At 30.3% G+C, this 25,569-nt stretch overlaps 2 protein-coding genes across 2 annotated transcripts; both read right to left on the reverse strand.

Moving 5' to 3' along the window:
• Window positions 1–999: 999 nt before the first annotated feature.
• Window positions 1,000–2,871, reverse strand: LOC130804449 (uncharacterized). The gene is made up of 2 exons (XM_057668882.1): window positions 2,014–2,871; window positions 1,000–1,857 (listed from the first exon to the last, which is right to left on the reverse strand). Exons 1-2 carry the CDS (start codon window positions 2,869–2,871, stop codon window positions 1,000–1,002), a joined length of 1,716 nt encoding a protein of 571 aa, XP_057524865.1.
• Window positions 2,872–11,845: 8,974 nt separating this feature from the next.
• LOC130804397 (IRK-interacting protein-like) lies at window positions 11,846–13,773 on the reverse strand. Its single transcript, XM_057668817.1, has 2 exons — window positions 13,575–13,773; window positions 11,846–13,480 (listed from the first exon to the last, which is right to left on the reverse strand). The coding sequence occupies exons 1-2, from the start codon at window positions 13,638–13,640 to the stop codon at window positions 12,047–12,049; spliced, it is 1,500 nt and encodes a 499-aa protein (XP_057524800.1). The 5' UTR covers window positions 13,641–13,773; the 3' UTR covers window positions 11,846–12,046.
• Between the last annotated feature and the right edge of the window lie 11,796 nt (window positions 13,774–25,569).

The following is a 25,569-nucleotide window of genomic DNA, read 5'->3' on the forward strand; positions in this document are numbered from 1 at the left end:
CTCACATAGTATATTGGGAGTTGCTTCTTTTCTCTTTCGCGACTAGTACTCCCGACAACGAGTATTCTGAGATAGATACGTATAGAACTAGCTTTTCCCCGTTGATGGGTGAAACTAGTTTTGGCAAAGAGGACAGGTGCTCTTTCAACTGGCGAAAGGATTCCTCAACTTCTTTTGTCCATTCGAACTTGTTTTGTCTGATTGTTTTGAAGAAGGGTGAGCATTTGTCCGCGAACTTGGATAGAAATCTCCCTAAAGCAGCCACACATCCTGTTAGCTTTTGTACTTCTTTCACGGAGGTGGGGGACTTCATATCTTGAATGGCCCGAATCTTATCAGGATTTGCTTCAATGCCTCGCTCGTCCACCAGAAAGCCGAGACACTTTCCTCCAGTGACCTCAAACACACATTTGTCTGGATTAAGTCGCATTTGGTGTCGCCGGAGGGTTGTGAATGTTTCGCGGAGGTCCATGGCATGTTCGGATGCTTGCTTGCTTTTCGTAATCATGTCGTCCACGTATACCTCCAAGTTTCGGCCTATCTGAGATTGGAAGACCTTATTGACTATTCTTTGATAAGTTGCTCCAGCATTCTTTAGCCCAAAGGGCATGACTTTGTAGCAGTATACTCCATCATTTGTAATGAATGTCTTATGTGGCTGGTCTTCTGTGGCCAAGGAAATTTGATGGTAGCCAGCGTTAGCATCCATTAAACGCAGTAGAGCGTGGCCTGTTGTGGAATCTACCAAACGATCTATCTTTGAGGATACCCACTTGTCCATCATCCCGCTCAAATTGTAGCAAGAGTTGGTTAGGAAAGATTGCGGCTTTGATCTTGTTGATGAGTGGAAGCCCCATGATGGCGTTGTAGGGGAATGTGAGATCCACCACCGTGAATCGTATAGGTACGGTTCTGCTTCCATTTCTTTCCCCTACCCGCACGGAGAGAATGATCGTTCCTAGTGGAATGACCTGACTTCCCACAAACCCGATCAAGGGTTTATCGAGGGTTTGTAAGTGCTTTTCTTTCGAACTTCATTTTTCTCAGGCATTCCATTGTTATAAGATCAGCCGTGCTCCCGGTATCTACCAGTACCCTTTTGACTTTCATTTGCCCAATTTTAAAGGTAACCACCAGAGGTTCAGTATGTGGTTGTTGCAGCGTTTGGGAGGTAGTGGCATCGAACATCATGGTCGGTCCGCTTGATGAGGCTTTTGGAGGCCCTTTTAGCAGAGTGTGGACGTTATTTCTTGCGGCGCGGATGGTAGGATACTGTTCAGTGTATCCTCCAAAAATCATATTGATAGTTCCTTGTGTGTTGGAACTTTCACGCCTGGCCTTATCCCTCTTAGGGGATCTGCGTCTTTGATTCCACGGCCTCCTTTCCGCTTCTCCTCTAGCGTCATAGTCCTTTCGGTTGATAAACATGGACAGTTTTTCCTCATCGGCCAGTAGCTCATCGGCCAGTTGATCTAGGTTACGTTTGAGTTCGCGGCACTGGGCCAAAGTGTGGTCGTGTTCTTTGTGGTAATCACACCACAGATTGTAGTTGCGTCGATCAAAGGGGGTGGTAGTAAGAGGTGGAGTTGGCAACTGATCCCGGATGGCGAAGAATATGTCCTTCCTGTTCCGGTTGAACAGCGAATCGTTACCTCCATCTAGTAAATTCCGCGTCCTGGACTCCCCTTCAACGACATATACGTGTCTGGATCGTGGAGGCCCCATATCTGACGGAGGTTCTGGACGACGCGGCATGTAGTTTTCATCCCTCCTTGATGAATGTTCCTCTCGGTTCCTCGAGGAATGATTGGATATTGAATCCTTCTTTTCTGACCTTCGTTTCTTAGGGTCATGTGCCTGACATATCTCAGAGGCCGTGACATAGCTTTGACATTGCTTCATGGCCTCCGCGTACGTCTTCACTTGACTCTCGATCAACTGGAACTTCAGCCTTTGAGCCTTCATTCCATTGATCAGGGCATTTAATGCGACTGACTCTTCTAAATCAGTTACTTCCAATACCGCCTCGTGGAACTTTTTCAAATATGATGATATGGATTCCCCTTCCAATTGCATTATGCTAAGCAAGTGAAAGTTTGATTTTTCCTGCCTTCTGGATGCTACAAAGTGACCCAGGAATTTTCCTTCTAGTTGGGCAAAGTTGTGGATACTTCCCCCTAGAAGAGAGGTGTACCACGTCAAAGCTACTCTAGTAAGAGTAGTTGGGAAGAATTTGCACCACAATGATGGGTTAGTAGTGTACAGCAGCATCAGGTTCTTGTAGGCCATCAAGTGTTCCTCCGGGCAGGATGTTCCGTCGAAGGCCGCCATGTTTGGGATCTTTATTTTCCCGGGGTTGGGAGTGTTCAGTATCTCCGGAGCCAGCGGGGAGGTTATTGGTATGAGATCTTCGGGAAGGCTACTCTTGCCGGCCTCATTCCGCGACATAGTGACGGGACTGATGGGACGGCTAGATCCCGCGAGTTGTGCCTTCTTTCTTTCTTCCCTCCTCTTATCCACCAGCGATTGAACGCTTTCGGACGCACTTTGCTTCTTGCTTTCTAGGTAGGTACGGGCGTCTCGAGAGGCGGTTTTAGATTCGTCATCTCGCGGGTCAGTCTTGTTGAGACTTGTGTGGGTCCTCGATCTCTCTCGCCTTTTCTTATTACGCTTACTGGAGTGTGACATCCTCAAGTTCCCATCTTGAGATTCATGGGATTTTGGTATCTCCTGGTGGTGTTCGATTCGTTCTCGCAGATTTTTTATTTGGTCCTCCATCTCTTCCAATACTTGCTGTTGAGGGGAATTATTGTTACTCATGACAGCGCGGAGTTGTTCGGAAAAAGCGGAAGTGAGGTTTCGTGCTAGCATGTCCAGATCACGACGAGTCACGGCTTGATTATTAGCGTGACTTGCGGAAGTGTCTGTATCTGTGCTGTGCACGGTAGCGGTTTGAGTTGGATTTCTCTTGGGAGCCATGACTTTTTATTCAACTTCCCACAGGCGGCGCCAAACTGTTTCGATGATGAAACGAGGAAGTGGAAAACACTTGAAATACTGTAGGTGGAAGCGTTATCAGGAGCGGCGATTCGTGGAAGGAAGCGACTTGAATTCCTGCAACAGAACGCATTAGCCTTGTCCGGGGGGTGATCTCCCGGAAAACCCCTCCGACGCTCAAGTTAGAACGGTGATGTGAGATTATTGAATAGACGATTATAAACTGAATGCAAGAATTAAGATATCGAGGTTGATATTGCTTGTGTTTTGGTAGGCTAATGAAATGGAGTATGAGTAAGGATATTAAAAGGGTTATTCTCAGATAATCCTTTCCTTTCTGATGGTAGCCCCTATTTATAGTGGTGAAGAAGGAAGTTATTTCTGAGAAGAGGTTGATTATCATGGGGGTAGTGGGCAGTTACCAACATCAAAAGAAGGAGAACCATGCAATGAGGGATGAATGGGAAGTTGGGTCAATCAGGGAGGTTACGTTGCTGGGGGAAGTTTAGGGTATTTTGAGGATCACTTGCTCATGGGCCAACTAAGGAGTTTGGAGAATTCAGGAAAAGCCCATTGACTAAAAGTCGAAGGTTAAAGGGTATTAGGGTAATATGACATTAATAATTTAAATAAATAAGTAAATTAGGTAAGTGATACCATGACATATATATATATATATATATATATATATATATATATATATATATATATATATATATATATATATATATATATATATATATATATATATATATATATATATATATATATATATATATATATATATATATATATATATATATATATATATATATATATATATATATATTACAACTTTGTGCATTGTACGAATTCCTAATTTTATAATTAAACTCATATAGAGTCAATGTTAAATTAAATTATGAGCTTGTTTCAACAATAGATTAAAAATAAACATTATGAGTTTGTAAAGTTTGCTAGTAATGTATTGCGAATAATCGATTATAGCTCAATTTTGAATTTAAGTTCTCATAGAAGTGAACTTAAGTTATCTTTGGAGCAACACTTGAGTTTATACTAATATAATATAATATATAATTGAGAGTCCGTAAATACAATAAAAATTACTTTAGCTTAATGGTTGGGGTAATATATTTATAATATAAGGTTAAAGGGCCAAATTTTAATTTATACTATTATTTTTTAATTTATTAAATAAATTTATGTTGTAATGTCACTACTTTTTATCTTTTATAGTTCACTTTTATCCTTTTTATAGTTTTTATATTTTTGTTGTCTTAATTTTAATTATGTTTTTTTTGGAAACTTAGTATACAAATAAATGGAGCCAAAAACACTTAGTTTTTTTTTTCAAAAGGGATAATTAAAGAAAAGCTTCAACTCTATTTGTTAAAAAAATAATTTTTACTATAATTCAAGTTCATCTCAGTCTATATAACTTTAAATTTTTTAGATAATAAATAATCTACTAATTTATGGACAATCTAACCCTGTAACTCAAAATTTTCACTTTGCGTCCGATGATAATTGGTGACTATTAGCAAGCAAATTTTGACTCATCTTTATGGTTTTTTGATTGCTATCTTCATGGGTGGGTAATCTAAAGTTTAGTATTGTTATTTTATGCAGCTTGTCTTGTATGATACCTTCTCAGCATGAGATGGGTCTATATAATTAGCCAATTACTTTAATTGATTACTTTAGAATCATAAGTGATTATTTAAAGGTTATAAGTAATTCCTTTAAGAGTATAAAAATTATTATTTTAAAATTGTAGGTGAATACTTTAAAACTATAAATAATCACTTAAAACAAAAAATGGGTATTGGATCAGCCCAATAAAAATAATCTCACTATGAAATCGTCTCAAGTAAGAATTAGTGAATTTTATTTTATTAGGGTCTGTGTAAACAATCAATATTATGGGCTTTTTGAATAACTTTTTCTGGGCCATATATTAACCTTAGCTTCCCTTCTGTTGGATGAAAATTTGAAATGATTAAAACAAATTAATAACAAAATGAACGAAATAAGATAAGTTTCAACTTATTTCTAAAAGTAAGCGTGTAATTTCTAAACTTGTGATTTGGGGTTGTTGCGAACAGGTCAAAAAAAAACAAACTAGTTTGTTCCCAGTTAGTAATTGGGAACAGCTTTGACTTTTTTTGACCTGTTCGCAGTAACTGCGAACAGCATGCTCCACAAATTCGCAGAGGTCAAAAAAAAAGTAAAGTAGCTGTTAAAAAGTCAAAAATGTTCGCAGTTAGTAACTTGGAACAGCTAGTTGGTTTTTTTCAATAACTGCTAACAGCTCCAATCACAGGTTTTAAAAGTGCATGCTTACTTTTGAAAATAAGTTGAAATATATTTTATTTTATTCATTTTATTGATAATTTATCTTATTTATTTCAAATTTTCCCTGTTGGACTACCATTGGGATTGGGCCTGGTGTTGTACCCTGTAGAATACCTAGCCATTTATATTCTACTGCTATAATTGCAATTTGATGGAATTTTTGAGTTCTTTGTTTACCGTAACAACTAGGGTTTCAAAATGGAAATTCGCTTTTTTTAATAGTAAAAAATATGATCATATTCCAATCATAATACATTCGTTTTATCTAGAATTCAGATATGTACTACTTAGATTCATCGTACGCAAACTAGGTTTTAAGCATGTTCAACATGTTTGATCGTATGGGATTTCTAAAAATTAGAAGTCTTAATATTAAATTACTTAGTATATGTTAGGTGTTTAAGGATACAAAATTGTTAGAAAAATATTATAATTTTTAAAATTGCACAAGGCCTTTATAGAATTTGTCAATTTTTGCTCCGCCCCTGATTGTACGACTCAGTCTTATTGTCATTTTACGACTAACATATATTTAAATAATCACAAATTTTCATATGTGATGGTCTCATAGTAAGACCATTTCAATTAAATTGGCCCAATGTACATTATTTTTAAAGTGATGACTTTTTATAGTCTTAAAGTTATCACTTATAACTTTAAAATGGTCACTTACAATTTCAAAGTAATCACTTAGAGAAATGGGCTTACTTGTATGGTCTCGTCTCATGGTAAAATGGTCTCATATAAGACGGACTGTTAAATAATTGAGTTACTAGTGAAAGAATAATATCAGTTTATATAAACATCAGCTACTTTTGTGAGAGAACATTTCTCAAAGAGACGACCTCAAAACAAGAAGCCTATACTCTTATTTTCTCTTTAATTTGTTTTAATTGGACTATTTAGCCCATATATCTAATGCATCTCTCGAAGAAACCGTCTCTTACAATAATTTATATATAAACATTGATAAATTATATAGTTAATTGCAAACTTTTCATTCATAAACAATTGATACGACATATTTCTATGAACACCCTAAACAATTGATAGAGAGCAAACATATCAGTAGACTTTCAAAAACATTCATAGTAGTAGATTTAGCAGCAGATTTAGCAGCAGACATAGCCCACGATTTGTTTTCAATTTAGTTTAGGGCTTTGAGTTTTAGCATCCTCTAATTTTTTTAAAAAAAAATTAATTAATTAATTAATTAAAGTTGGATAACAAATATTCAATTTTTTTAAAGTATTGATCCGATTTTCTGATTCGTTATCCGATTTAATACCGGATACTCAATCTGAATTATCCGATTTTTAACATCGGATTAAATATTCATTTTCTAAACTGAATACAAAAATATTTGTACACGCACAAGATGATCATAAATAAATGAACAAGGATAATAATACTAACTAAACGATACTTAGTACTTACCCATCATTAATCATTAAGTTACACGTCTGAGTTAGAGTACTCCATCAGTCTCTTTGCTTTAGAAATTACTACTAAAAGTGATATATTATGTAGAGTATTACTATTAATAGTAACCTCAAATTAGGCACATAGCACTAATTCTTTACATTCTCACATGTTATAATTTATCTTCAATCTTCATATCACATATGCTATGATTAGATACTCGAATTTGAATATTGTCATGGGCATGTAAAAAAAACTGCCTTAAATATAAAGTGGAATGTGATTATACAGTTAGGAAGTTGCTTTGAAGATGCCCCATCAAACTGTATTAGACATGATTTTGCCGCACACAACTCACATCAGGAGATCTTGGATATAAACACACATGGTCCAACTATGTTTTTTGTATTGAGGGATGCAATATCATACTGCTGTTTGACCAATTTTAATTGCTTTTCTTGGTTTTCTTGCTAATGACAAAATTGGGTGAGCGATGCTTGTATTAGATCATGTCATTGTGGGACTGATTTAAAAGTGATTATTTTAAACAATTAAAATGAATATTAATATCTAAAGTAGACTGTTTAACTTTATTTATGTTTTACAATGAGACAGTATTGTATGAAAATATGCAAAATTACTAGGCTGAAATTTTTAACGCTAGCTATCTTGCTGTAAATTGAGTCTAACCCATTAAAAAATGGTCGTGACTTGTCTATTTTAGATTGGGTTCAATTAGATTTAAACTAGAAATGTGAATTTTTTTAATCATATCTAAATTCGTCATATCTAATGAAACTAGAGTTTAAATTTGATTCTGAATGAATCTTGATATTTTTTTTCTCTAATATTTTTACATTTAGGTTTGATTTGGTTTAAAATGGGTTAGATCATGTCTGAAAATAATTCCAAATAGATATAAAAAATGAGTAAAATGAATCTAAATATGATCGTGAGTTGGGTTTAGATCTATTTCAGTTAGGTTTAAATCGATTTGCGTCATATAGACTCAGATTATTTTTTTAATTCAAACCAACTCAACTTATTTATGCCAAACAAAAAATAAGACTTTGACCCTTAAACTAAGACTAGATTTAGGATTGATCCAATGAATTCCATATTTATGATCATCTCTAAAGGCAACCGCTAGGTTAAGATGGCATAAAGTTAAGGATGTTCAAATTAAGCTGATCCAAAATGTCGTATTTGAAATTCGTGCAAACATCTAAATATACACATGTGTATATAATATTGATAATTGTCTAGAAGTTGGGTATTAGAGAAAGATATCACAGAAGTATATATTGTTACAATTGATACACAAATTATCCAATAAAAACTATAAAAGAAAATTCATTTTGATGTATAAATTAATTCTAGAAAATGATATTCTATAATATATAGTGACGAGTTTTCATATCTTAAACTGCATAGTAATTAATAAGATACAAATTAAACAATTAAATAAGGCTTTAGGATACTGATCATAATTTTAACGAACGAAATATATTGGTTATGATGATGATAATAATAAATTAATTCTCGGCAAACAAAATAACTCAAAACTTAAAATGGATTATTTAATTAATTTGTATTTGTCCCATCGGCTATTAAAATAAGAAAAGTTCATTCATAGAATAATAAATGAAGTAATTTAACCAATGAATTATGAATTTAATTATAATAATTAATTAGGATACATGTGGAATTTAATTATGAGATTTAAAAAATACAGTAGTAATAAAACTATATTGCCAACAACAAATTCTATTCAAAAAATAAAATAAAAAAAGATTGTCAACAACAAATTAGTAAAGTGATTTATCATGGGTTTCCAGGAAGTTGAAGAAAGAATATTATTTATAATCTTCAATATATCAAGCATTTATTTATGGTGTTAATATAAGCACGTACAGCAGTAAACTAAATAATTGAGGTAGCTCAGTTGGTCGCTTGGCAATTGCCATATACATAATCTGCAGGGTCTCGTGTTCATTCCTTGTTACGTACTCCTATAAATTTTTTTTTTAAATTTAAAAATTTCAGTGTCTTTACGTGCAAGCGTAGGAGCCCCTAAATCCGGCCCTGATCGAGCTATTAGGATGAACATCAACTCCAACCATTCCATTCCCATTAATCAAAACGACCGAAAATGTTATAGAACAAGTGCTTCCTAGATTTTTGAAGTAGATAAGTCGTACTTTTAATTTCATTGACCTTAATTATTTTACACATAATATGCATAGATAAATTCCTCTTATTTGTATCCGTAAAATTTAACTCTCCATATCTAAATACTAACACTATGTATCTGTAAAATTTAACTCTCCATACCTAAATACTTGCACTATGTTTGGATTGAATTGGATGTAAATATTTAAGGAGGAAAATAAAGTCAAACTAATAAAATACAAGTAAATAAAGATGCATTTGAAATAGTTAAGATAATTGTAAAGAAGGTAAAATAAGCATGAAATAAAAATAATGAAAGAAAAAAAAGATAATTTCCCCTATTATGGAGGTAATATATTCTTCCACCCACCCCTAGGATAAATATTTACCCCCTTAAAATTGAAAGCTCCCATCATTTCTTATTACTTTGTAACCATTTTTTCACATCTATAACAATCAAATTTCACTAATTTCTCATTTATCAACTTCATTTTCTTACTTTAACCTTTTTTCACCTCATTAAATATTTACACCCAATCCAAACATACCCTAAAGATTCAACATTATTACTTCCATCCTCTTTTGCCTTTTTTATAAATAATATTCACATCATTCATGACGGATTAAATTTATTTTCTTACTAAAATGTGGAAAATTTTGTGAGTACATCCAATGCATACATTAATAGAGATGATAATTGTATTTCCAAAAAAATATAAATTCTCATAAAATTCATATAAATAAATTCTTTCTATCAATTCATTCTCATCAACTTTCTCCATCCCATGAGTTTTTCTACATTTTCTTTTTAATTCATCCTTAAAATTTTGTTACATTTTTTTTCATGATCGACCATACCCTTTCTTTATATCTCATTTGCACATTTAAATTATATTTTCATTTCTTCCACTTCTTCATAAATTCCATTTTTTATATAATTTTTTTTCATTTGCTAAAATCTTATTCTTATAACAAATACTGAAACAACGAGCTTCCTACCTAAAAAAATCACTACAGAACAGAATGAATAAATAAATAGATATTTTCAAATTCTCATTAATGAGATGGTACCATTAAACAATGTGGATAGGGACTATCAACCCTCCATGAGCCATCAAGAATAGTCAGAATACGTACGTAGCTTTAGACACTAAATAGAGCTCCCTTGTTATTTGTGAAGGGAGGAATAATACTATGATAGAGATGTAGAGAAGTGGCCCTTATTAGAAATAAATTTCAATTACAAGAGTGCATTGTAGAATAATGTGGGATAGCCTTTTTAAACTTCATTTTCTTGCTTGTTTTACCAATTCAGTCGGTCTCCTAAGAGATCGTCTTTTTTAAAGACGTCTCTCTGGCCTAACCCATTAAAAATTAATCAAACTAAAAATAGTAAAGGACTCCCCAAATCAAGGACAATCTCTCAAAGAGACCGTCTCTTATAAAAATTTGTGTTACTAATATCTCCTTCTATTAAGTATTAAGTATTAAGTGCATTACTCCTCTTTCCCACATAATTAGGCTTTTTTTTTAATACTTCATTATGAATTTGTTCAATCATATTTTTGGATATGAGTTGATTACTTTTACTCTCTACATTTGCTTTTTTATTTTTGAATATACTACTATATTATAGATAATTTCTTATGAGTACCAAATGTAAATACACGTATTTTGATAAGACAAAGGAGTAAGTTTTTATTGAAGATATTGGAATACATGTATTGTACTTTTATAATTTCACCAACAAAAAGACCCTAAAAGTGAAATGGCAATTAATCATTTGCAAGTAATGGCCTTTTCTTTTTTCATAGTGTTTTTGATATATCGTTATTCAATTCCACTCATCTACAAGCTCTCTTTTGATTATCAAACGATTTTAATGATGAGGAATTGATTACAAAATAACTTATTAGATAACTTTAATTAATTCAAGCGATATTTTAATAGTTAAACTATTTAATATTAGTATTTATTTCTATATATTCTATTATTTGAGTTTTGACAAATGATTATCTTGATGGACAACTAATTTATCAAATAATACTAACATTAAATAATTTGACTACCATATGTCAAAACTCAAAACACCGACATTATGTCGTCACCCCTTTCTATTTATCACCAAATCGTCGCTTTTTTATCGCCATTAAAGACGACCTTGTTGCCGTCACCATTAGTACGTCGCCAATTTCACATTATTTTGTTCTATAAAAGAAAAAGAAAATTCTATATATGGGGATAAAACTTTTGAATGTATCACCTTACCTAGAACTATTTTACTTAAATCATTATTACTCACATTATTCCACACCATAAAGTATAGTGAGACCATAAGTTTATATTTTCTACTTCAATGAGTAACAAAATGGGGAAAAAAAAAAAACAGAACTCAAAACTCAAAAAATGAAGAGTCATCTTCACCATAGAAAATGGTGAATTGATGAAAAGGACCCATCAATTCCACTTCTTCACCAAGTAAAGAAAACAAAAACAACAAAATGACACCAAATTCTTACTTTGACTCCCACTAAACACCAAAACACTAAACACCAAACAATTGAACACATTCTTCATCTATCCTATTTGACTCCTTACCTTTCATGGTCAATTAGAATATACTCTCCCCCATTCTTAACTACCCCAAGATTAAATATTGTAGTAGTATGTATTTCAACATACCAACAAAACCAAACTTTATTACCTTTCATGGTCAATTAGGATATAATATTAATTTTGAACCATACATAAACTTGATAATAATGATTAATATCTAAAATATTACGTTTTTTTGCTTTTCACTCATTCTAATCTACTAATTCAGTCTTTGATATTTCTAATGATATATAATAAAAAATTATAATATTTCTATTAAGACTAATCAAACAATATTTCACTTACTATATTTTTTGACTTATAGATTAAAAATTAACACAAACTAAAAATAATAATACAATATTTCTAATGTTAAATGTAAATCTATAGAAGCATAATAAACAAATAGTGTTGATATAAAGATATGAAGTTGAAAAGTTATCAACAAATTATGCTTAAATTAATATTATTAGTTTTATTTAGCACTCTAAGACATTTATAATAATCACACACCATTAACACTTAAATCATTGTAATTAGTATTAAAATACCTGCTAATCACCTTGCACTTGACGACACTATCATTAACATAGAACCCTGGTGCCACCATTATCCTCACCATTGTAGGGATCAATTTCTTAGCCTTATCTCCACCCATATCATCCATGTAAACCGGGTCGAATCGAGCCCCCTTTTCGACCCGGAATATCGTCATTTTCGGATGAACTGAATTCGACAGAAGATGAACTAACCATATACTCTTTGAAGCCCCAAAAAACGCTTGTAACAGTTGCTCTGGCCATGCTCTGTTCCATCCCAAAATTCCTACAATTTCACTCATTTTTCTATCGCAAAATCTGCTGAATTCTTCACTGAAATGCTTCGTTCCTTTATTCAAAACTTCCTCCCATGCCAAATCTTTCAATGCATTGTATGCTGAATAATTCGCTTCGCATCTATCAATCGGGTTTAGGATCCTATCCATTGAATTCTTCATGAACCCAGAGCATTCAAAATCTTCGTAGAAAGCACTACTCAACAACGCTTCTAGATAAATTTGTAGACTCTTGTACTGATTATTATTATTACAAGATGATGATGAAAGTTTAAAATCATATGATTTTAAAACAGTTGATAGTCTCTCAAATACTTTTACACCCATTAATTTCAACTGAGAAGCAAGAGATTTACTCAAGAATCTGATTGAAGATCGAGCTTCAGACACGGAAACCAAAAAATTCTTGATGATCACGTCATGATTGTTGTGGGTATGATGATTTGAGATACTCCATGAAGAACCTGGGTTAGAGAATTTTGTATTAACTGGGCTTTGAGATTGGGCCTGGTTACAAATTTCTAGCCCAGATTTGAGATTATGACAATAGACTTCAAGACGGTTAAGCTTCTTCTCAAGTTCAGCCATGGAATATTTAAGTTTAGAAGCTTCTAGAATAGCTTCATCTCTTATTCTAGTCGCTTGAACAAGTTTATGAGAAAGTTCCGCAACAGCAATCCTACAGTGCTCCTCTCTATCCTTCGCAGAAGAAGATGCCGGCGCCGGAGAAGGAGAAGATTTAGGACTCCGGCGAGAAATTCCGGCAATGAGAGATTTAAAAATACCGTTAGGGCTGAGTGACGTGGAGGAAATAGAATGGTGGTTATTCTTGCTGACGTGGTTATCAACCGGGACAACCATAACAGAGGTTCTTTCACGAGTTGTGGGACGACAATTGTTGCAAGAAACGGTTCGGTCGGAGTTATTTTGTGGCAGTTTACGGGATTTATTAGCCGGTTTTTTACCCGGTTCGTGAAGTGGAGTAGGATAGTGATGGATTATGGTATCAGTACAAGTAGATGAAGTTGCAACCGTGCTTGGTGTTGTTGCTGATCCGAAACGGTGTCGTTCATCAGTTTCTTCACTTTCATTCCCTTCCTGAATCTGCAGAAAAAGAAAAACCCAGAAATCAGAAAACTTGGAATTTTCAAATTAAATGAAAATTACAGAAAATGTTGATTATAAATAAGAAAATTACAGGAGTGAAGAGGTGGGAACGAGAAGGATGAGAAGGGCTGATAGATGAAAAAGAAGGAGGCGCCATTGATGAAGATGATGAAGAAAAGATGGAAGAATAATTTGTTTGTTTGTATGTGTAGTTGTTAGAGAAGAAGAGTGAATAATAAATGGTGGAAGAACTCAAGCAGTAGTTTTTGTAATTTAATGGATACGCTTCTCTGTCCTCTTTTAAATTTGTAGGTCGGACCAGTTTTGGGGATAAATAAAAAAAAATAGAAAAAAAAATTAAATTTATTAAATATTTATTTTTAAATTAATACAGTTATTAAGTATATTTGTTATTTGTTAATAATAAACTCACATAGTTTAACAAAAAATCTTACTAAGTCAAACAATTAGTAATAAATAATAAAGGTAATGAGTTTATTTTTAACAATTATAGAGTGGTAAATAGGTCGATTTATTTAAAAATAAATAATATTTGAATTTATTTTCAGTCGATTAAAGTTGATTTATTTTGACAATTTACTCTCATGTTAATTTTGATTTTGAGATGTGCAAGTATTTTGACTATCTAATTGATTTGATATACATGTTAATTTCGAATCAGGTCTAGTTAGAGTCAATTTTGATTTTGAGATGTGCAGCTTGTTCAAGATTCATATCAATAAGTTGTTTCAACCAGCTAGTTCACCAAATATTAGCATTAGCTGGTTTGACCACTCAATCCTCTATTAATATCAAAACAAACTAAAATTGCTCAATAAGTTAATTTGTCAAACACCCTCCTAGTCAATTTTAGGTTAAGTGTTTTGAGTCGATTCAAATTCCGGGTCTAGTGTTAACATTAATTTTTACATAATTTTAAATTTTTTACAATTTGATCACAATCAGATTCAATTAAAAGATCTATTGATATCAAATTATCGGATCCATTTGAAAAATATCTTGTAAATACGTTTAATTTTAGACAATAACTTGTGGTTTAATATATTTTCTCTGTTCCAATATAGTCGCAACATTGGAAAAACAAGCACTATTCACTTATTTCCCTTAATTTGTTATTAATTCGTATTCTATATGTTAAAACATAGTCAAGTGGGATCTTGTTAGATTCGTTTTGATGGAAAGATTATTATTATCGAATTTTTATAATTTTATATTATACGTAATTATAAATACTTCGTTAAGAATTAAATTAGTTCATTAGATCGCGTGAAAAAACAAATATCAGTAGTAGTAGTAGCAGCAGCAGCAGCAGTGTAGGTGATTCTAAAATCGTTTTCTAAGAGAGGAAAGGGCAGTAAAAGAAAATGTCAGTATGTAATGATGGTGCTAAAATAAAAGGTGGGTGTACTAGACGAGTGATTTATGGTTTAATGTTGGGTTGGTTTGAGCTTGTGGCACTCAGACGCCACAGTTCATTATTAGCTATTGCAATTTGCAACTGCTGAGAGTCTGAGAGGCTTAGATATGGCCTGTTCTCCCTCTGTAGCCCTGCTTAATTATTTGTCTCTTCATAACCTGTGTTTATTGTTTGGATTCTTCAATAATTACACTTAAAAGAAAGTGAAGTTACAAGTTAACACTAAATTAAAGTGGATTCCAATCTTTTTGAATAAATATTAGAGCTCATTGATTAGAGTTCAACATACACTATACATTCAAGTACTCAACGTAATTTTAGGAACACTAGATTGAGTTGATTTTAATATTTTGGAATTAATGCTTTTATAATATTGTTGTTAATGAAAAAAAAAAATTGAAAATAAAAACCCCATGAGATATACGTTAGGAAGGACATGAAAAAAGTTTGTGTAGTTCACTTCTTACACAATTTATTTTCATCAATAATCAACATTCTTTTCAATTTTTTAAATGTTTAACATCTTATTCTATTAATTAAATTCAAAAATCAATCAACTTTAAAACTCACACACTTACTATTTTTCTTTTTTCCAAAAGGTACTCAAATACAATTCATCTTTTTCCTCTCTTAATTATGATAATATGTGCTCAATGTGAAACTTTAATGTGTTAGCTTCTTAACACAACCCTAACTCTTTTCACAAAAATAAAGTAATGATGCTATTCGGCCACCATATATACATACATGCAACATAACATGCAATACAATTTTTCCAACTTACGTTATTTGGAGAACGGAAAATTGACTATATGATATCTAGTAGTGTTAGAGGTAAGAAAATTGAGTCTTGTCTCAGCTGGAGCAATTATTAATTTTCTTATATAAGGTCGTAGATTCTATTCTTACTTGATTATCCTGTTATCTTAACATGGGGCCGAATCTAAAATAAAATCAAATGATATTGATAAGATTTAAGAAAATGTGCTTAAGAAGGTTTGACCTCAGGTCAATGCATTCACATAACAAATCTTTAATCAACTTAACTAACATATATATTAGCAGTTTCAGGTATATAATTTTATAGGTAAGCATGGAATGCTATCAATTGACATCATTAATTGAATGAACATTAGTCTATTAAGCCTAAATGTAACTTAAATCCATATAACTCATGTAGGCCCAAAGTATGACTCATTACTCGATCAACACGACTTATGTGTTGTTTCTACTTAAACTCAGTTTAATAGGATCTTTTTATTTTGCAATATTCTTGTCTTTTTACTTGTTTTATATACTGAAATTTAATACGTATAGTAAAATAAAAGTGACTTATTACATATGTAATTTAGAGGCATATTAAATCCATTTTTATGAGCAAATAATAAAAGAAATGAGTAACGAATTTGGGTCAAATTTATCGGTGTAAAATACTTCAATAATAGAAGTATAGAATAGAAATATAGAAGTGATATTTTTTATTTGAGAATAATAACAAATATGTAAACAAGTCCTTAAGATTGTGATGATATATAGGAAAGTAGAATATGATCGATCAAGTGAAAGATTGATAAAGGAAGCTTATGACGATAGTGGAGATTGTTGTTTAAAATAAAGGAAAGCAGTGGTAAGTCATCATTTTGTTGCTTAAAATGGTCCGTAGTGAAAAGAAAGGAAACTTATTAGGCTATCATCCAAAATCTACTCTATAATATACTTTAGATTTCATAACATAGCATTTATAGATATTACTCCCTCCTATTCAATCTAATTGTCCCATTTAATTTTTTATATTTGTCGATGTAATATTTTAATCTTTTTATCTCAACTTATTTTTAATTAAAAATTATAAAAAGTTGATATTAATAATTCTTGTATTGAGATGAATCAAACAAGATTTCACATAACTATGTTTTAACTTATAGATTAAGAGTAAAATATAAATTAAAAGTGATAAGTGAATAGTGCTCAAAAATAAATAAGACAATTAGGCCGAATAGGAAAAAATATTAAACTTTAACTATTAGTTTAAACAAATAATTTCATCTTATAAATAAATTTAAAAATAAACAAGACCACAACTAAAACAAAATGAAGCAAAATAAAAAGATAATAATAGAAAATGTAGCAATTTTGAGAACCATAGGCTAGAGTAATACTTTTGATTCCATAGTATGTGGATGCTTGTGTTTAAAAGCTACTACCTTTATTTATTATAATTTTCTAGATTTTTCTATTAATTTATGCCTCTCTTTTGGTGTTTCAAACCCATTTAGGATATTCGATCGCCTAGGGCTCCCAAAAAATATGAGTCCATATATTAACAAATTCCTTATAATTTATTAATACATTTAAGCATTATTCAGTTGGTGACATACTTTCTTGTGATATAATTAGTTGGGGTTCAAAATCTACCAATATATTTGCGAAAATAATTTACTAAACAATAAAAAAGTAAATAAAACTCAAATACTCTTTGCTTTGAGATTGCGTTGTTCATTGCTAGGAATGTTTATAGAATTAAACTCACATTCTCTTTTGATATATAGCTCCCATAAAATATGACAAATCTTTCTATTTAATCCACATATGTGTTTCATCTACGTAATTCTATAATGTTCTCCCATTAACAATCAACCAAAACCTTAGTAAAATCAAAGAGAATAAAATTAGTCGTTGATATCGTGTTACTCCCTCCTGTCCTTTGGATTTGTTACTGTATTTTGTCAAAAAAAAAAACTTACACGTCAATTTGCTCCATATAATAAATTTATACAATAAATTTGAATATACCGTATGCGATATTGTGTGTGAAAATACACCTTATATTCATGGTTGAAGAGAGTTCTATACATAATACGTTACTAAATTTATTGGTACATTGTGGGAACAAGATGATCTCTTCACCATCGAACTTAACCTTGTGAAAGTATGTTTACATGTTACGACCGCATTTCAACTCATCTATTAATAGATACCCTACATATTTCTATATTATTTCCACCCTTCCATTATACTTTTATATTTGATTTTTTATATAATCTAATTTGTATTTTTAATCATTTATATATTGAATTATACACATCTAAAAAATATAAAAAATTAATATTATAAAAATATGCGATTAGATGATTCAAACAAAATTCCACTATAATATATTTTTTCTTATACCTTAGCCACAATATATAAAATAAGTTTAAATAGCGTCAATAATCGATCGTGATGTAGCAAGTATTTCAAAATGTTGGATGGATATTGTTACCTATATTTGGAATGTTTCACATATAGACTAAGCAATTTTAAATATGATTTTTCATACATATAAAGAAGTTAAAATATATTAATGTAAAATTTTATTAGACTCATCTCAATCTATAGAATTTTAATATATTATTTTTATTATTTTTTTATAAAATGTGTTTATAGATATTAAAATTTAAATTATACTTAAAAGATATATAAAAAAAAGTCAAATATAATAGACATTGTGAAACGGAGAAAGCCATAACTATTAGGAGTTTATAACTGAATACGTTACACAATTAGTTGTGTTGTGTACAAGTGTAAACGATGGAAACATATTCATTTAATACTTAATGCATGAAAGCGTACTTGCACAATTATTTATTATACTCTTGTTTGAAATTTGAATCAAAATTATTACATTCACTTGTAAATAAATAAAATATTGCAATTTTAATTATTTTTTCTACAAAAAAAACTCTAATCTCCATAATTGGTTTGGGGCTATTATCAATCTTTTAGTTGATAATAAGTCTCTAATTTCTCTGTTTTAAGCTTTTTTAATATGATTAGAATAAATTTTTATTCTCTCCTTACAAGAGAGTTGTTCTACCCATTCATTGGATTGATTCTACCCATATATTGGGTTTTAATCTCTCTCCTCGTGAGAGTTTGGGGTTATGAATTTTGGTCTCTAGTTGATTTGTTGGTAGAGATTAATGTGCAATGTAGCAGACACCAAAATTGCTATTACTATCTACTACATCAAATTCAATTCTGTCTCAAAACTACAATAGATCGAAAGACCCTCTCGTAGGAGGCTGTATCAAACAACGATGTGGAAAAGGATATTCAGAATTGTCAGATCTCATATACAACGATCGTAATTTTATTAATTTTGAATTATTTTTTGTTAAAGTTATTATGTATTTCCTAATTTTTGTCTGTAAATGTCGTATGATTGTTTATTAATGAATTAGGTATTATTAAAAAAATATTGTAATTTTAATTTATTGTAACGAAAGAGAATAATAACATAAAGTTAAACACTCAAAGCCTTTGAATATATGATTAGTAGACTAGTAGCTACAAATCTGTTTAATATTCTATTAATATTAAATTGAATAATACAATACAAAAAAATTATGGCATTTTATTTGTTTGATATTTATATAGGGATGAATTTTCATCATACATTAATGACAATCTTACTCTAATAATATGTAGTACATGTAATTATATAAATACTTGGACTACCAAAAGATATAAATTAGTTCATACATCATCATATTGTTAATATCAAAATCTTAGTTTTAACAGCAAATGTTTATGATATCGTTTCACTGTGAGACTAGTCTATTAATTTATCTCTCTAATTAATCACTTTAAGGGGTTGCTTAGATTGAGAGTAAATATTTAAGAAGAAAAAAAAGTTAAACTAATGTAACAAAGGTAACTAAAGAAGCAAATGAGCAAAGATGATAGAGGTAGAATGAGAGTAAATTGAAAAAGATGAATAAAAAAGAGGTTGATTTTCCTTATTTGGAGGTAAAGAATTCCCCATTCTAACTTAGGGTAAATTTGTACCCCAAAATAAGGGAATTAATTGCTATAATCTTCATTTTTTATTACCTTCTAATTAATTCTTCCACCTCTCTAACAATCAAATTCTTTTAATCATCTATCTAATTAACTTTGTTTTTCTAGTTTGACTTTTATTTATCCCGTAAATATTTGCTCTCAATCCAAGCAACCCCTAAGGTTGTAAATAATCTCTTTATAGTTATAAATAATCACTTCAACACTCCACCTTACAGTTATAATTTGTTATGTTAATATTATATGTGATTACTTTAAGATTGTAAATTTACATTAGATCGGTCAATAAATTTAATTTTAACATTTACTAGTAAGGGTAAAAACATTGTTCAAATTAAAAGAGACTAAGAGGATTTACAATAATAATAATAAAATATCAACAACAAATAAAAATTAAACTAATTCCCTATAAATATGGCGAATCTTTCCATTTATGGCAAGTGAAAACACATTACAAATATAAGCTTTAAAAAAAGTAACGAAGAGATATTTCAACATTGCGTATCAGATTAAGCTTTTTGGTTGAATTGGTTCTTTGATATGGTATCAGGAGTCAACGTGACAAGAGGTCACGGATTTGAATCTCAATCATCCCTCATTTAAAGTGAAATATTTAGCGCTAGGTATGAGTAGGGCCTATGCTACATCCACACTTCTAGCCCAATGTGCTCTCGTGTAAGGGGGCGTATTAGAGTATATAATATATTTTGGGGTCTCGACCATCAGTTTAAACTTTTAGTTGAGTTGGTTCATAATTATGATTCCGTTTCATTTAGTTTTATTTATTTTAATTTGTTCGAAAGGTTTTTAAAAAAGAAAGTAACCCTCTTAGTAAATTATAATTGAATGAAATGTAGGGATTATGTACTTTAATAAATTAATACTCATTTATAATATGGGAGTAACGGAAATACTCGATGAATTTGCTTAATTTTCTATTCTAATCCATCTTGATAAATTTATTCAGTTTTTTAAAGACATGTCTCTATGACTCTTATTCTTTATATTTTATTTTTTATTTCTAAATGTACCACTATTTTATTAGGTGTGGACTATTATGGAGTAATACTCCATTTAGCTTCTTAATATGCATGTCAATTTAACAATAGGACAAACGCACCTAACAGAATGACTAGGCTTCGTTATCTTGGACTATTAATTGATATATGATGCATTTAGTAAATGACTTTTTTATTTAATTTTTTAACCCACTATTTTTCTGAGTGGAGTTAAAAAATAACTATTGCTTATCAACTAATATTTTCAGTTAGTCATCTAAATTAATTATTTTAACTAAAAGATCCCAATAATTATTTATCAAACAAATTAACGATAAAAGGTAGTAATCCTATGAATTCCGCTAGTTAAATATAAATAAACCAACAAGTTGTAATATCCGTACATGATTTATTCATCCGAATTTCTCAGGTGGTTTACTGCAAAACATATTAATAAAAAGGATTAATGATTTAAAAATTCAATTTGTACAACAATAATTTTGGCAATTGACATGTATAATTATGTTGTATCGTGCTTCGTGACAGGAAGTTAAGTACCATAAGTAACCATTGTAAGGACCTTTAAACGAAAAGTACTCTATCTTGTAAAGGTACTTACTACTTCCTAGCAGAGGAGACCAAGAAATTTAGGAATAGAGTTGCAAAATATTTTTTAATATGTATTTTAAAGTATGATAAAATTCTAATTTTATTTTTTGCATTATATCAATAAAGTATGAGATAGAATATCTAATAATATATTTATTGAAGGTCTTTTTGTATCAAAAAAAAATTTAATATTTGATAATCATATAGGTACTGATTATTTCCTTTAAAAACAATATGATCATTATTTAAAATTAAACAAACATATTAGAAAAAACCTTGAATGTCCTCTTGGTTTAACAAAGTATAATTTATTTCTTAACAAAAAGCTTGCTTTATACAAATACATTAGGAAAAATAAACAGATTTTTACATCTGTTTAATTTTTTACTGAAATAAACTTAATATTATAACTAATTAAATATGTTTTTATTTAATACTTCCTTCAATTCATACTAATTGTTTCATTTGATTTTTGTACTTTATCCAATTCATTAATTCAATGTTATATATATTCTCTCATCGAGTATAATCAAAATTACAAAAAGCTGATATTAATAAAATTGATATTGATATGAATAAAGAAGATCTAATTTGACTACATTTTGACATTTAAATTAAAAATAAAATACAAATTAAATGATAAAAAATAATGTAAAAAAACCAAATGGGATAATTTCTTTGAATCGTAGGATGTATAATATTATTGTTTGTAAAGGATCAAGGCAAACTCATGTACTGTATTAAATTTAGTTGCGTGCATTGAAGTTGAAGGAATAATGCATTTAATACTAATATTTATATTTAATTGTCCGCGTGTTTACAAGTAAATTTCATCTGTTTCAGTGGTTGCGAGTTCAATCCTTTACAAGAGAAATTTTTTTTAAGGGGGTTGCCTGGGCCACCCCAGGCATCCAAGTAGTTCTGCCCCTGCTTATTAGTACACCACCAGATTGTCCACATGTTCAATATTTGTGTAGGAAAAAGTAGGTTCTGCAGGCTAGCATATTGAATTATACACCACAAAATCAGCATAAGAGAAAAGTTGAGTATACACATATCTTATATAGCGATAAAGTTTCATCCTAAAACCAATTGATATTAGAAGGAGTAGCCCATCAAGTATATATGTTAGTAACATAATTTTAATTTTTCAATATAGGACCACATGTGGGTTATCTTTCAACATCTACGTCTACAATAAGCCTAAACAATACAACCACACAATGTAGCCTAAACAATACGACCACACAATGTAAAACACACCGATATATAAACTTAAACGAGTACCAAAATGATATGAAAACAAGATTCAAACATTGAATTAGGGTTTCTCATTTCTCATCTATATCAAGATAGAAAAATCTATCTTATTTTTTACTATTATTGTTAAATTATTTCCTACTTTTGATATAAAAATTTTGATTTATGATTAAAGTTATGTTATGGTTATATTACCTACTTATAATCAATCTATCTTAACTTGGATTAATTTGCTTTAAAATTCTGAAATAGTAAATTAAAGTTTCTAATTTTCCATTTATCATTTGGTTTCTTGTATCAAATCAATTGTCATTTAGTGTTATTATTTGGGAAAATACAAGTTTTACATGATTTTGGATGTTTCTACTTATAAAACTACTTAAATTGTTATCGAAGTAGTTGTTTTGCCTAAGACCTTCACATTGGTATTTGGTAGTATTCGTATATGAATATAAGACATAATTTCCTAATAGTAGAGGCATCAAATCCAAAGGGTATATCCCTTCTCAATGACATTGTCTCTTTGTTCATTTGTCTTGTTATGTACTCCCCAATATAAGCTACAAAATCACAACATACTTTCCAAATTACTTCTAATCCTTGTAAAATAATCTCATATTGAGCATACAGCCAAATTGAAGTATCTAAGTTCAAATTTTAATGCGAGGCTTTTTCCCTTTTGAGATAAAATTAATCGCATTCCTCTAGTTTCTTTTGTTGAAGGGAGGACGGATATTGAGTGTTTGCATTCTTCCCTCACCCAAACCTTATTTACAAACGGAATATTGAATGGATGATGATGGTGAAATTCAAAATTTAAAAAAATCTCGTAACAGAATATTTACATTTGCCAGACAAAGAATTATAGTTCTTCTGTCCCAAAGAATTAGCCATATTTTGTCTTTTTAGTCTATCTGATTAAATTTTATTTTATTTTATTTTTGACCATGACTTTCACTTTTTCATTTATTTTCATCCACACTTTTAAATTATTTTTTCTTCTTATTTATACATTTATCCTATTTTTCTATAAAATAAACATTTTTACCACATTTATTAATATTTCTTAAATATCACCTCATATACATTTTTACTTGTATTAGGGGCTATTTCTTTAAAACGGATGGACTATATAGATGCCACAAGGCAGTAAATGATACTCCAAAAACTTAAAAGAAATAAATAGGAATCACAATCAAGAAATAAATGAGTTTATAAAAAAGGGGGGGGGGAATAGGTGATGAACATTAATGAGTAGATCATCATCAATTTAACTTATTGAGAAATGGCTCAACTATCTCATATTAAATTCTATCAGCAATACCAGCAAGGTGAAATGTCAGATATTAGAGAGAGACTGAGAAGGTGAGTAAGAGTATGTGTGAAAGAAACATGTGAATTCAATAAATGAGAAAATGATGGATGGGAAGGGAAGGGAACACTTACACACTTACACCTACACGGCTGCACTAGAGATTTTAGCATATTTAATTTGTTTGACCGTATAAAATTTTTAAAAATTAAGGGCTTTAATATTAAATCACATTCTCTGTTTTTATTTGTTCTTTTTATTTAGTTTTCGCGAAGATCCCAATGCAAGTTTAAAATCAAATAATTTTAATTGTGAGTTTCTAAAAATTCTAAAAGGTTGATATTTAGAAAATATATATTGAAACAAATCTATCAAAATTCAACATGAATATATTTTTAACATAGATGGATGAGAAATCATAATCAAAGTTTGTTACTAAAATTCATAAATTTTATTTTTAAATTTACAGATACAAAATTTAAAGATACAAAATTATTTAAAAATATTATAATTTTAAAATTTACATCCAATCTGCCAACACTAACACTATCTCCTACATTACCTTTAGCTAGACTGACACATAAGGCATGGGTTCAGGCTATGCTAACTATCTGATTTTGTTAAACTTTCGTCAAAGAATTTCTCAATTGTAGGCAATTGCCAATTTGTAAATCACTAGGTTTTTTGTGGACTTACTACACAAAAAATTTATGCGCATCAATCCCAGAGACTTATGAAGAACTTCTATGAATTATCAAATGTTCGTTAGTGATTTAGACTTGAAAAATACTAAGAAATAAATTGATATTGGATTTTTAGACTTACTCTTGGTAAATTGATACAAATATATCAATATCGTCCTGTTCATCTATTTTCACCGTATTTGTATATTATTATGTCAGTTTTCCAAAATTTTTGTATATAAAATAAATTAATAACAGTATTTCAAAACTTAGACGCTTAATTTTGATAAAATAATCCTTAAAAATTAAAAGATATAAAAATATCTTTCACAATATCTCCTTTTTTGGCGTTGGTTTCTTTATAATATTATCTCTCTCCTATTCACCCTAATACTCCCCTTTTACTTGACACATTTGTCAATGCATTAATTTTATCATTAATCTTTAATTGTACATAATTAAAAAATTATAAAAAGTTAATAATAATCTCTGCATTGATATGAATCAAATATTTTCATGTGACTCTGTTATAACTTATAAATTAAGAATAAAATACATGTTAAGAGTGATTGATTAACAATGTCAAAAGTCAAATAAAACTATCAGAGTGAATAGAAGGGAGTATTATCATATACTGTATTCTTGTATTGTATCTCATATCTCAATATACCCCATCATCATGCTATATTGCTATGTCACATGACGTTTTGTTTAAGATGAGCCTCGAATCATGGAAGAATCATTGAATTAAGTGTCAAAGCAAGGATAGGTCAAAGGAGCATTGCTCAAGCGAGCAAGGCACTGTGCTTGATTAGGCAAGCAAGGCACCGTACTCGAGTAGGCATAGCTGATGTCAAAGCAAGCATTTGTAGATGGTTCATCATCGAGTGGTATAGAAACATTAGTAATGACCAAGCAGAAGAATGGAATGAAAAACATATGCA

The sequence above is a fragment of the Amaranthus tricolor genome, chromosome 17 (assembly GCF_026212465.1).
Source record: "Amaranthus tricolor cultivar Red isolate AtriRed21 chromosome 17, ASM2621246v1, whole genome shotgun sequence".
NCBI lineage: Eukaryota > Viridiplantae > Streptophyta > Magnoliopsida > Caryophyllales > Amaranthaceae > Amaranthus > Amaranthus tricolor.